The 13,026-nt window shown below is 36.7% G+C and overlaps 4 protein-coding genes across 8 annotated transcripts; 2 read left to right on the forward strand and 2 right to left on the reverse strand.

Annotated features, from left to right (window-relative positions):
* LOC105171644 (DNA-directed RNA polymerase V subunit 7-like) lies at positions 301-3,750 on the reverse strand. 4 transcript variants are annotated; one of them, XR_848592.2, is made up of 3 exons: positions 3,639-3,750; positions 1,851-2,509; positions 301-625 (listed from the first exon to the last, which is right to left on the reverse strand). XR_848592.2 is itself a non-coding variant. In XM_011092827.2 (3 exons), the coding sequence occupies exons 2-3, from the start codon at positions 2,498-2,500 to the stop codon at positions 542-544; spliced, it is 501 nt and encodes a 166-aa protein (XP_011091129.1). In that variant the 5' UTR covers positions 2,501-2,509; positions 3,639-3,750; the 3' UTR covers positions 301-541. The 4 variants fall into 4 exon arrangements, 1 of the variants encoding a protein (XP_011091129.1); XM_011092827.2 differs by having other exon boundaries at positions 2,084-2,509; XR_002287873.1 differs by lacking the exon at positions 301-625 and adding an exon at positions 634-1,734.
* LOC105171645 (CRM-domain containing factor CFM3A, chloroplastic/mitochondrial) lies at positions 4,604-9,551 on the forward strand. Its single transcript, XM_011092828.2, has 9 exons — positions 4,604-5,704; positions 6,389-6,878; positions 6,955-7,085; positions 7,401-7,751; positions 7,936-8,092; positions 8,169-8,461; positions 8,692-8,751; positions 8,871-8,960; positions 9,130-9,551. Exons 1-9 carry the CDS (start codon positions 4,769-4,771, stop codon positions 9,280-9,282), a joined length of 2,661 nt encoding a protein of 886 aa, XP_011091130.1. The 5' UTR covers positions 4,604-4,768; the 3' UTR covers positions 9,283-9,551.
* On the forward strand, positions 10,632-12,436 carry LOC105171647 (transcription factor bHLH92). 2 transcript variants are annotated; one of them, XM_011092831.2, is made up of 3 exons: positions 10,632-11,009; positions 11,340-11,633; positions 11,965-12,436. In XM_011092831.2, the coding sequence occupies exons 1-3, from the start codon at positions 10,680-10,682 to the stop codon at positions 12,040-12,042; spliced, it is 702 nt and encodes a 233-aa protein (XP_011091133.1). In that variant the 5' UTR covers positions 10,632-10,679; the 3' UTR covers positions 12,043-12,436. The 2 variants fall into 2 exon arrangements, with proteins under 2 accessions (XP_011091133.1, XP_011091132.1); XM_011092830.2 differs by having other exon boundaries at positions 11,340-12,175.
* LOC105171646 (DNA-directed RNA polymerase V subunit 7-like) lies at positions 12,255-13,025 on the reverse strand. The gene has a single exon (XM_011092829.2). It carries the CDS (start codon positions 13,021-13,023, stop codon positions 12,562-12,564), a length of 462 nt encoding a protein of 153 aa, XP_011091131.1. The 5' UTR covers positions 13,024-13,025; the 3' UTR covers positions 12,255-12,561.

The raw sequence follows: 13,026 nt of genomic DNA on the forward strand, positions 1-13,026 counted from the left end.
ATTATTTATCATTATATCATTTAAATATATATTCTTTTAATAATATCAGTCTTTTGTTTTAAATTTACTTAAATTTTATATATAGAACCATAATTTTCTATTAATAATGTATAAGTAATTTATTGGACCCAGACCCATCCCAAACCCAGTAAATAAAGTACCAAATCCACCCCAGGCAGATCCGGGTCGGGGCCAATTGCCATCCCTCAATCTATTTGGGGTCTGGGGTATTTCTTATATCTTATTCTTTTTCCCTTGTGTCCAAGTGCAAAACAGAACTGATAATTTTTTCAAGATTTAAAGAACAGAACCCCTGTTTATTGTATAACCTGGCTGCATGTAATTTTTTCCAAGATTGACTGGCCCTTCACTCTGACTACATGCTTCACACGGAAAAGAACTGATAAACAACCCCTGTTTCACAGCTTGATGAAGGAGACCACGTCTAGTTAATAGAAAAACGTGTTGGGACAGGGACTTGTTATATTCCTGTCATCTGCTATTCAATCTGGAGACTGCAAGAAAGTAGAGGTCTTTCACATCATTTGCATGGACCTTTCTGTTCTTGTCCAGCAGGAACTGACACTTTCAAGACAAAGTCCACTTCAGGAAACATAGGAGCCACCTGCATCAGATGAGAAACAAATAGTTAGACTCGCAATGGTGAGATAGATTTGAAGGACTATGCAGTAACTAAAGGCTTGCAGCTATTCTCCGGTGGCCCCCTGTTTAAGTAAAAGGTCAAGATTAGATAAGACGACAATCATATACTGCAAGTAAAGGTTGAAAAGCCACGTTGGGCTCACTTCAGGAAGCATATCAGTGATGTACATCGGATGGAAAAACAAGAAGAAATGAAAAGCTATCACCCAAACGTACCTTTTGAGGGTGACGTGATCGATGAGTTTGAGAACTTATTTTACATGTCTCCATTAAGACATTCTAAGTTAGGCATAAGAAATTCAATCATGCATAGACTGAAAACTTGATAACTGGAAGCATGATGCGCAATTACTTTCTAATGTTTCCTAAATGCAATGAAGAATTTATCAGATCATAATACTTCAAACCAGAAAGAAGAACCCCAGATAATACATGTGAGAAATCCAGCTCCAGATAGAAAGGTACATACTAGACAAACAGGAAGGAAAATTATGTAGCAGAGAGGAAAAAAAAGAGATCGACTGAAATTCAAAGATTAAGAGACACATTAGACATAAACTTTTATGAGAGTAGTGTTCTAATATTCCTTGTAATAAAGAAAAATGTTACATATGTGTTTATAGCTGAAAACAGAGATGCATCTAAAGGCATAACAAACTTCAAAAGTTTGTTATTTAAGAAGAATAAAGGAAAAGAGAGCTGATACAGTCTAACAGATTCCGCAGATTATAAATCCACAATAAGAAAACTGTCTCAAAGTTTACAAGTATTTCCTCTGGGTTGTTTTAATTAAATCGGAACGATTCATTTGTTTATGTTTGATGGTAGCAGGCTGCTAGTCTATCTTCTCTTCCTAGAGCAGTTAAACTACAAAAGTCGGTGGTTCCTCCCACTGCATATGCGACCACATTTGCCTTCACTTTTAATCTCCATTCACCAGGATACCACCCAGCTGCCGGACCCCTATCCTTAAAGATTAATCTTTCAATATATTGAGCATACGACATCCTGTGTCCTTTACTTCCTTATGCATCCACACATTAAAAGACTTGGCTAGAAGGTCCACACTGACTGTTTGAAACTGAGAGCAGTTAATGTTACCAGGCCATATTCATTAAAGCAACTTCCATAGTGAAAATCCCATGAGTAAACAACAAAAAATAGGAAAGAAATTTACTCTTCCGTACCTAAAACGGCTCATCAAGAATTTGTTAACACCCTTTCCCTTTTCGCACAAGTGACCGCAAAGAATTGACCCTGAATAAAACTGATTATTGCTTTACAAATCTATTCCATCTAACCCGTTCAATGAAACTGGGCCAAGGCCATCAGCATCTATAGTTGCCAGAACTCTAAATTCCCTCCACCTGTCCTCTACCCATTTAACAGCAAAAACCATGTAACGGAGCACCACACCAACCTCAATCTTGGAAGAATCCTCCCGCACATAGATTGGATTTTCCCCCGAAACAAAATAGTAATTTGGCATCAACCTTGATGATAAATAAACCATGTTCATGGGTCCAGACTTGAGAAAGACACCACATTCATTTATTTTGTGTACAATCCCAGTCATGACTTCGCCATCCACAGGTATAAAGGTTCGGCAGCGGAAGTCTACTGGAAAAAGGATGTGTTGTGAACTGAACTTATTGTCTCCTTCCCCTATACTAATCAATTTTGTTACTGCAAGCAAGTAACCATATTCACAGGCCTTCATGTTTGATAGTTGCTTCAGAAGGCGGTTTGCAATAACACTTGCTAAGACCTCTCTGTTTTCATCCAGGTTTTTAACAGGGACTCCAACCCTCTTGGTAAATATTACTTCACGCAGCATACCTACAACCTGCATAAGATGAGAAAGGAATATTTGGAACCGTGGATCTATGACACATTTGAATGGCAATAGTAGTGAACAAGCAGCTTCGAAGAATCTCCACGTTCGAGTTAAAATAAAAAACTAGATTGAAAAATTAGACATGGACTGTGAACAACCTTAATATAAAATGTCATATTATGCTCATGCAACTAAATAGAAACACCCCTGCTCATAAAACAAGAAAATCGAATTCCAAGGATTTAGAGTCCAACAAAAGTTTTGACTTCTAGACATTACTCAAAATTTTACATTTGTGGCGACAGATTTACACTAACAACCCGACATGAAACATTCCCTGCAAGCTACTATCCTAAGAAATCAACAAGACTATGTAATCATAACAACTAAACTCAACCTGAATTCTTCTCAGACGATGCATACTAATCGGACATTCCTACTCTAGCTCTCAGGTCTTCTAGTTGAAAACAAGTCCTTATGTTGTAGTTATTACCAATGCAAAAACACAGATTTTATAGCAACTGGTCAAAAAGAACTTACACATGTAAAAACACATTCATATGATGCTTGATTTTTTTATGCATTTTTGGAACATGTGAAGCACGGCCTCCATCTATAAACAGATCAAACGAATATGCAGCATTCTTACTGACGTTTCACTCATTAACGTCCACGAGATACGACGCCCTCTTGTTTCTTACTGCTGGATGCTTACAAGAACAGGCAAATTTCCATGGAAAAGAATAATATTGCCTCAAGGATTCAATTACACTCATTTTGATCTTGGGATTAGCAAATTTCATAAAATTAAACCTTTTTTCCCCCTAAAACAAAATCCCACTTGACTGAAACATAATTCGCAATCCTGCCTAAACCATCTATGATTCTGTATCATATTTTAGAATAAACAAATAAAAAACAATGCCAGAGTATGGAAATCAAACAAAGCCCATGAATCGAAATAAACCAAGATCCAAGAGAGACATACGCATACAGTCTCAACGTATAAGAAAACAAGCAAACAAATTCAGCAAGATAAATCCAAATGGCATCCTAAAATCACATGTATTCATACTAATTACACACCTATAGGCATAGCAAGACAAGGAAAAAAGGGAAGGAAAAAAAAAAATCTTACTTGAACGAAAAAAGCCAACTGAAATCGAAATTTAAACTACAGCAATGGGGGAAATCGCCACCGAGAGAGAGAGAGAGAGAGAGTATATTATTTCATTGGCTATATAAGTGACATTTTATGACAAATAAATACTAAATTGATGTTATTAATTCCTATAAAATGAGATTTAATAATTTTAATTTTAATATATTTAGGAAATCCTAATTATAAATATATAAATATTTCCAATCACTAAAGCAAGATAAAGTGTGACTTACACTTATATATCCAATTAAAACGATTTTGATGAAATTAAATTTTAGCATTTTTTTATATTCTAAATCTCTTAATTTAATTAGAATTATTATATTTCTTGAAAATATTCTATACAGATATTAATTTTATTTAAGAACTAAATTTGTCATTTTAAATATCTATGTAAGTATTTTGATTATGTGAAAAAATATCGAATACAAATTTAAAATTGGGGTAAATTGCAATCCACTGTCCAAATATGTTATAATTACAAATACTCCATTGTTGTTCAAGAAATTATAAATACTTTAAAATAAATGGTTGTCTAATAAGTATCTCGTACAATGGGCTGTTATAAAAAGATATTTATTATACCGTCATTAATTCTAAAGATATGTGTGAGATTTTTCAAATATTGATAAAGTATTTATAAATATGATAAATCTTATAAAAGTTCATTGTAATTTATCCTGTCTATGTTAATTTCTTCTTTATTAAAGAAATGAAGATTTGTGTTTTTCTTTTTAACCAAATAATAAAAATTAAATTGTTATAAAATAATGGAAAACCAGAATAAATTGAGAATTCCTTCATAAAATTTCCCAATTTCTGAATATTAAACAACGTGTGCAAGTTAGCGTGTTTGGAAGCAAGAAGCTAGCGTGCGCACCTCGAATATCAAACACAAGCGCCCAGGATATAATCTGAGAATGACAAAGCTCAGCAGTAAACCTCTCCAAAACCTTCACATCATTACTGTATCAAAGTTGAATTTCTGTATCTTCATCAATTTCTCCCTCTCCAATTTTCTGTATGCAAATTCTGTTTTTCACCTTTTCTTTTTAATGCAAAATTGTAATTTTCATTGTGCTGTTAAATGTGCATAGAATCTGAGAATGGCTGTCATGCCCAGTTATCAATTTTATCCCAAGAACAGTTTCTTGATGGATACATTCCAGAGCTCAGTCTCCAAATTCCATGTTAGAACTACCCTTCAGTTCTTCAGGTACAGTTCTTCTTTGCCTGTCAAGAACCGATTTTTTTGTGTAATCGATGAGACCAGCAGTAGAAATTCCGTCCCACAGGAAAACCCACATAAAAGATTCAATCTTTTGCCCAGAAACAAGAAGGGTGGATCGAGTTTTTCTGGTGAAGAACCTATTTCACAGTCGAGCAATAGTAGAGTTATCTTATCTCGTAGTTCTTGGTTGGCAAATTGGGATGTGACTTCCAAGCCCAATGGTGGGAGAAGGCCTCAGGCTGTGGTGAACTATAGGAATAGAGGGGATGTTTCGAGTTCGGATTCCGAAGAGGGTACAAGTACTAGTAGTGGTGGTAGCACAATGCAGAGGATTGTTGAGAAGTTGAAAAAGTTTGGTTACATTGATGATGATAGTAATAAGAACGAGAATATGGGGGGAGTTATTGAGAAAGGGTCGATAGAGGACATATTCTATGTTGAGGAAGGGTTGTTGCCTAATACAAGAGGTGGGTTTTCGGAGGAATTCCCTTTTGGGGATGAGAATGGGGTTGCAAGAGGTAACGGGGAGGTGAGATTCCCCTGGGAGAAAGATGCATTGGGTGAACAGAAAAGGAGTTTGGATAGCCGAAGGAGCCGTAGTTTGGCAGAATTGACTCTGCCTGAACCGGAGTTGAGGAGGTTGACGAATTTGGCTCTTAGAATAAAGAACAAAACAAGGATTGGCGGAGCAGGGGTGACGCAGCAAGTTGTCGAGACTATTCGTGAGAAGTGGAAAACATCTGAGGTTGTCAGGTTAAAGATTGAGGGGCCTCCTGCCCTTAACATGAGACGAATGCATGAAATCTTGGAGGTTAGCTTCTTTAAAAGTTTGGAAACTTTAGTGTATTTTAGAGTTGATGCTACTAAAAAGATTTTAGTGCAATCTGTAATCACAATATGTTGTTTCATGATCACGTGAAGACGTTGTATTAAGGGTTGTAATAGGACTGATACAAATAGTGTTTTAGGTCTTTATACCTCAAAATTTCAGAATTTTGCCTGTAGTTTGTTAGAATATGTCAAACTTCCAGAACATATGTGCTAACCATAGTAAAGAACTTGTGATAAATCTTATAGCAATCGGATTTTGGATTTGTTTTACTCTCTTTGGGCAGCAAAAAATGATATATCATCTGTATGACCATAACACATGGTGCCGTTGTACTGCATTTCTGTTATAAATATTTGTAAAGCTTTTAACAGGAAAAAGCTGCATATTTCTTTCATCATTAACTTTCCTTTGCCACATGTGTCCAACCCTGATTCGTATAGTCTAATTGTTCCATGGTCAAGCATCCCCAAGTCTGTCATTATCTTACTAAGTCTCGTGGACCAGTCGAACTTCGCTGAGATCTTAATTATATCTATGATGCCTAGAATTGAAAAGCAGTATAGTTCTACTTTTCCTTACCAAGTATTGAAGATCTCCATTTTCAATTTATGATAATATCGTTGTTCTTAACTGTACAGTTAACACTGTATTTCTGTTGCATAGAGAAAAACTGGTGGATTGGTTATCTGGAGATCTGGCACATCTCTTGCGCTTTATAGAGGTGTGACCTATGAGGATTCTGCAACAAAATTGAAGAAAAGAATATTCAGGAGAAATGAACTACCCCATAAGTCCCACTCTGCCACTGACAAGACTGGTCAGGATTCTTCCGAATCTGGTGTGTTACCTGACAGAGAAGTACCCTCACCTGAATCAGTTAGCCTCAACCCAGATGATAGAGATCCTGAAACATCATCTGAAGTGAGATATGAAGATGAAGTTGACAAGCTATTAGATAGCCTAGGCCCACGGTATACAGATTGGCCAGGAGATGATCCACTTCCGGTAGATGCAGATTTGCTCCCAGGAACCGTCCCTGGTTATCGACCTCCATTTAGATTGCTTCCTTATGGTGTGAGATCAACACTTGGGATGAAGGAGGCAACTGCTTTACGAAGGCTTGCAAGAGTTCTGCCACCACATTTTGCTCTAGGTATGAAACTTTTACATAAAGAAGAGATTCCATAATCAAGCCTGATACTATGGCATTGATGATTGGCGGTCTCCAGGAAGAAGCAGGCAACACCAAGGATTAGCTGCAGCCATGATAAAGTTATGGGAAAGAAGTTCAATTGCTAAAATTGCACTTAAACGAGGGGTTCAGCTAACAACAAGTGAGAGAATGGCAGAAGATCTCAAGGTAACATAATATGCTCCATATCTCAAGTTTGTTTAGCTTCCTTAGACTCAAAGAAGAAAGTAATAAGGTAAAAATCAATGAAAAATATTAGAAAGGTTTTAAATCCTATGGGAATGACTAACTACCTCAATCAATTCCTAGCTAAGTCCTTTAGTTAAAGGTCTTATATCTTATGCATTTCATTGTCCAGTGAGCTCCTCCTCTCTTCTTGTAAACAAATGTGCAATAGTGCAAAGAAGACCTAACTGATGGTCAAAGCCAATCATTTTCTTGACAATTGAATTGACATAAGGGGTTAATGTGCAATCGATGCAGAGATTAACTGGGGGCATGCTGCTCTCGAGAAACAAGGATTTCCTGGTCTATTACAGAGGGAAGGATTTTTTGTCACCTGATGTTGCCGAAGCATTACTAGAAAAGGAGAGATTGGCAAAGGCCTTACAAGATGAAGAAGAACAAGCACGGCTGAGAGCTTTAGCCTTGATTGCTCCAGCTGTGGAAGAGACTGATGAATCTGGGACTGCTGGTACACTTAAAGAAACTTTAGACGCTGACACTAGATGGGGCAAACGACTGGATGATGTCCACAAGGAAAAAGTGATGAGGGAAGCAGAAGTGTTGAGGCATGCCAACCTTGTCAGGAAGCTTGAGAATAAGCTTGCTTTTGTAAGTTTCATAGCTTTGTTGTCAAGAGGAATCTTTCTGTGATGTTATTCACCAAAAATGGCAATTGATCTGAAGAACTTAAGATAACGTTGTTGATCATCTTTTAGTGCTCTTATTTTCAAATTTTCATAATGTGTATTTGCCTTCCCTACCATCTTAAATAACTTGAAATTTATCTAAACAGGCTGAAAGAAAACTATCGAAAGCGGAGCGAGCCTTGTCAAAAGTGGAGGAGTCTTTATATCCAGCAGATCGTGCACAAGATCCAGAAAGCCTTACTGATGAGGAAAGGTTTATGTTTCGGAAGCTTGGTTTAAGGATGAAGGCATTTTTACTTCTCGGTAAAACAAAATTATCCATTCCCCTAAAATTTTTGCTTCTATCTACATAATTCGTTTTCACACTTCCCCTTTTCAGGTAGGCGTGGTGTTTTTGGTGGAACAGTGGAGAACATGCACTTACACTGGAAATACCGGGAATTAGTGAAGATCATTGTTAAGGCTCAAAACATTGAAGAGGTCAAGAATATTGCACTAGCTCTTGAAGCTGAGAGCGGTGGCGTATTGGTTTCCGTAGACAAAGTATCCAAAGGATATGCGATTATTGTTTTCCGAGGCAGGGATTATAAAAGGCCTTCACTGCTGAGGCCTAAGAACCTTTTGACGAAGAGGAAAGCATTGGCACGGTCAATTGAACTTCAGAGACGTGAGGTACCCGAGTGTGGTTGTCTAACCTTTTAACATTTCAAATCACTTCTGGCATGTGCATCCTGTTGGATGATAAATTAATAGCTTATGCCAACTTTCTAAAATAATTCTTCTGCCTCTTAATTGATTTTGTTACTGTTTTTACAATTTTCATGTACTTTGTAAAATTCAGAAACTGGCCATGTGATCATTAATACCTTTCTGTTTCTTACTTATCTTGCGTTGTTTCACAGGCCCTCTTGAATCATATGTCAACCTTGCAAACAAGAGTTAACCAGCTCAGAAGCGAAATAGTATGGCTTCTATTCTGCTCGTTAAACGCTCAAGAACTATTTACCGTTTTTTTCTGCTTTCGACAATTCTTTTTTCTCCCTTGTCAAATGTTAGTGAAATCATTATTTGACAACTGTAGGAACAAATGGCTGCTGTTAAAGAACAAGGTGATGAAGAACTGTACAATAAACTGGATTCAGCTTACCTTACTGAAGATGAGGACAGTGAGGTTCGTACGTTCTTCTGATTCCAATTTTCAAATCGCTTGATAGTATGTTTCAGATACTCTTTACCAAGTTATTTCTTCTCGAGTAAGAACATGCCGTAGAATTTGATTTTTCTGCTTCTCAAGAACTGCATCAAATGCCTTCCTCACCATCGTCTCCGACCTTTTACAGGAGGAAGGAGACGAAGAAGCTTACCTCGGGACCTATGACAGCGACAACGACATGGTTGATGAAAATAACGATTCAGTTCATAATACCTATTTGGGAACAAATTTTCCTTACGATTTCCAAGAGGAATCGGAAACAGAATTTTCTGAGCCATAGGGCAGTAAAAGATCAGTAAGGCTGGTAAGAAAAGGAAGCAGAAGATATAGCTACTATACTTTTAACCTTTCTTGGCAGCATTGATGCAAGAAATGTTTGATTCCATCTGGTCCTCCAGTCATGTTCAGATTGAATATAGCGCGCCGTTAGCCTTACAAAAGGCGAAATATGTAGAGCTGTGCGATGTGTAAAAATTGTTGATTATTGGAATTACAGTGCTTTTTAAGTGCCTCAATGATGTTGAAGAATGCAAAAATCAGCTTATTTTCTGCTTGAGACTTTGCAGCATTTATGATTTCTGGCCATGGATGATCAATTTGCGAGTATTAAGCATGTCGGACAAGCCAACAAGGGGGAACAAATAACCAGCTCTGCTGAAGTATCTTTTTGTTATATTCAGAGTGTTCAAATTTTTTAAGGGTAAATTATAACAAAATTTCTTACATATAATTTTATTATTTGGAAAATTATAAATATTTTTTAAATAAAAAATAATTATGCAATCTTAGACGATATGGTGGAAATTTTTATTTTACAATTGCTGTTTTTTTTCTTTTAAAAGAAAACATTTGTAAAAATGTAACAAAATCTGAGGGTGGTTGGATTAGTTCATAAAAATATTTTAATAAAATTTTAAATAATATATAAAATTATAATTTATAATTCAAAAGTGTATTTTGACTAATTTACCATAAAAATTGAATGAAAATTTGATGGATCTAACAGATGGGTTTGTTATTGAATAGATGTTAAAAGAGAGGACTATTTTGCATTTTTTTCAAGTGACGAGGATATTTATTATTACATCGTACCTAAAAAAAATGGTAAGTTACTTAATTTTCTATTGCAAATTAATTATTGGATTTCATTTTACATATGCAATTTTTTTTTTAAATTATATAGATGACATCAAAGTATATAAAAAGTTAAATATAAAATGCTACAGAGAATTCAAATTCATTACTGCAAAGAAGATTTGAGACTTTACAAGGAAGCCTCCTTTTTTCTTACCAAAAAAAAAACATAAAATTAAATTAAGAAGACACGCTCTATAAAATTGAATTATAGCTCTTACTAGGTAACATCTTCTCTCTCTATACATAAATATATATAATAAAATATTCTAACAAGTTCACTCGTTAGTAAGACTTTCTAAAACAAAAGGCATGTGATAATTTCCATCAACTAATTAACACTATACACTAAAATAAACTACACTTATGCCGAGGTCCACACTGATTTGACCAAGAAACCTCAATTTTTGACCACATGTTTAATGTGATTCATATGACAACTATGTTGTTTCTGCATATATAAACCACAGCCCAGATAGTTGTAGTAACCGTTAAAGACCAAGATTTGAAATTCCTAGGAAAAGGAGTTAAGAAGGAGAAGCCATGGATGAATTCTTCCAACTATATAATTCCCCGGGGAGCATTTCATGGTTTGAAGAAGCCCTTTTGGTGGATCAAAGTGCTTTTGTCAGATACACAGACCAACCCTTTGAAGGTCTTGCATCAACGAGTAGTGGATCGAATCATCGGATTAACGTAAACAGGAGGATGATAGAGTTCTTGAAGAGGAGTCGGGTGGCGCCTGTCCTAATCGAGATGGTAGAACCTGACGAAGATAGAATCCACAAGCATAGGATGGATGAGAGGGTGAGAAGGGAGAAACACAAGCAAGGCTATCTGGCCTTGCATGAGTTATTGCCACTTGGAACAAAGGTAGGTTAGTTTAGCTACCTCGACATATTGCATGGACGTTAGATGTTATTCATGTTGTTAACAATTTCTTACATAATGATGTCAGCATTTCACTTTACGACATGATCATATTTACTTTAGATTATTGCATCATCATGCCAGCATTTCAATTTATGACATGGATCATATTTGATGCGTGTAGGTTTCCTAGCATGAATCATCTATGCTTGTACACATATTTTATACATACATGTAGCGTGTTGAGCTGACACTGATATCCGGACATAAATGTATGATTTTCAGACACAAACTTGTATATATAGAGGTCTTGATTGATTTGGTTTGTGACAGAGTGATAAGAAGTCAATACTTGAAATGGCCGCCAAGGAGATTGAAGAGCTGCAGAAGTACAAGAAAGAGTTGAAGAGGCAAAATTGGGGAATGGAGATGGTCTTGGATGCGAGGAAAAATGAGACAGCAGTGGAAAAAGCTGAAATTAAGCTGAAAGTAGCTTATCCTGCTTCCGGGGTTGATTCTATGTTGGAGGTTCTTAGATGTTTGAAAAACACTGGTTCAACAGCAACAGCCATACAATCAAGTTTTTTGGAGCATGAATTTGATGCAGTACTAGAGATTGAGACCAAGGTGTCTGTCTGTCTCTCGTTCTGGGACACACAGACAACACGGACACTACACAAACATGGAACGCGACAATTTTCTCTTTTAATAGATGCTCTCTTAGAAAAGCATACAGATATTTCCTATAACTACACTTCCATCATTGGTCTTCTGTTTTAAGCGAAAATCTATAACATATAACATAATAACCGTAGTTGCCTGTCATTTTTCTAGCCCATCTCATGATATCAAGTTCTCAAACATGTAATTACATAGACAATGAGGTCTTGACTTATATAAATCTTTGCATTTCAGATCATAATTTTTCAATTTTATATATTTTCTCTTTTTTGGGCAGATAAGAGCACAAGATGTTGAAAAGGCAGTGCAGAGGACTTTATTTGAAGCGGAGAGGAAATTTCGTTTCCAGCTCTAAGTAAAGAAGGGCAATGGAAGCTGCTTGACAGTGTTTGATAAGTGGACAAAATGTGATTGTGGCTATGCTCAAAGACAACGTTGTTGCCAAATGTTGACCACTAATATTATATTACATAGTTTCTCTGCACAAATATATAGTTGTCACCAAAAGAAGTATCTGGGGATGTAGAAGCACTGCTAAAATCAGATTCTCAGAAATTCAGGCACTGCTAAAATCAACAAGAATGCCAACTAACAGTACAAATTCATTAATTAGGCAGAAGTTACAAAATCCTAGCCAACTTTTTTACACAGCTCAGAAAAGAAACTAAGACAACAAGGTAGAAAAAAGGTTCAGAAGCACAGCAATTCTGCCCCCTTGAAATCCCGCAATAATTGCAGATGAAGCATATTCTAACTTCAAAAGTGCGAAACCTTAAGAGTGACTGTGGAACCAATACTAGGTCTCCTGTTCTTGATTGGCTTATACATGTTCAGAACTCGAAAAGATAGCAGCCAGTTGTTTCTGGTAAACTTGCTAAGAGATGGGCCCCAGGTAATCACCCTCCAGGGTGACAACAGCTCGGAAATCTTTCTCAGCCTCTATAAACTTCTCCCCAATCACCAAGAACCGCACCACCACGCCTTTTTCAATTTTCGATGACTTGCTGTTCATGAAGTAGGGGTTTTCGCCAGGCACATACTGGTAATCATCCATTTTCTGATGAGAGAGATAGACGCTCTCTGCCGGCCCACATCGCAAGAAGATGCCGTGTTTCAGAATTTTGTGGACTATGCCTTCCAAGACTTCTCCAGTTAGCATCTTGAAGGTGATGCAGCTAAAATCGACGGGAAAGAGGACATCGCCAGACTGCTGTCGGACTTTTCCCTCCCCAATGCTGGCAACTGTAGTCACGGCAAGGAAATAACCAAGATCTTTGGAGGCCCTCTTGGCAGCAAAGTCAGCCATGAGACGAGTGATGATAGCTTTCTGAAGCATCAG

This window comes from Sesamum indicum, linkage group LG10, assembly GCF_000512975.1.
Source record: "Sesamum indicum cultivar Zhongzhi No. 13 linkage group LG10, S_indicum_v1.0, whole genome shotgun sequence".
NCBI classification, from domain to species: domain Eukaryota; kingdom Viridiplantae; phylum Streptophyta; class Magnoliopsida; order Lamiales; family Pedaliaceae; genus Sesamum; species Sesamum indicum.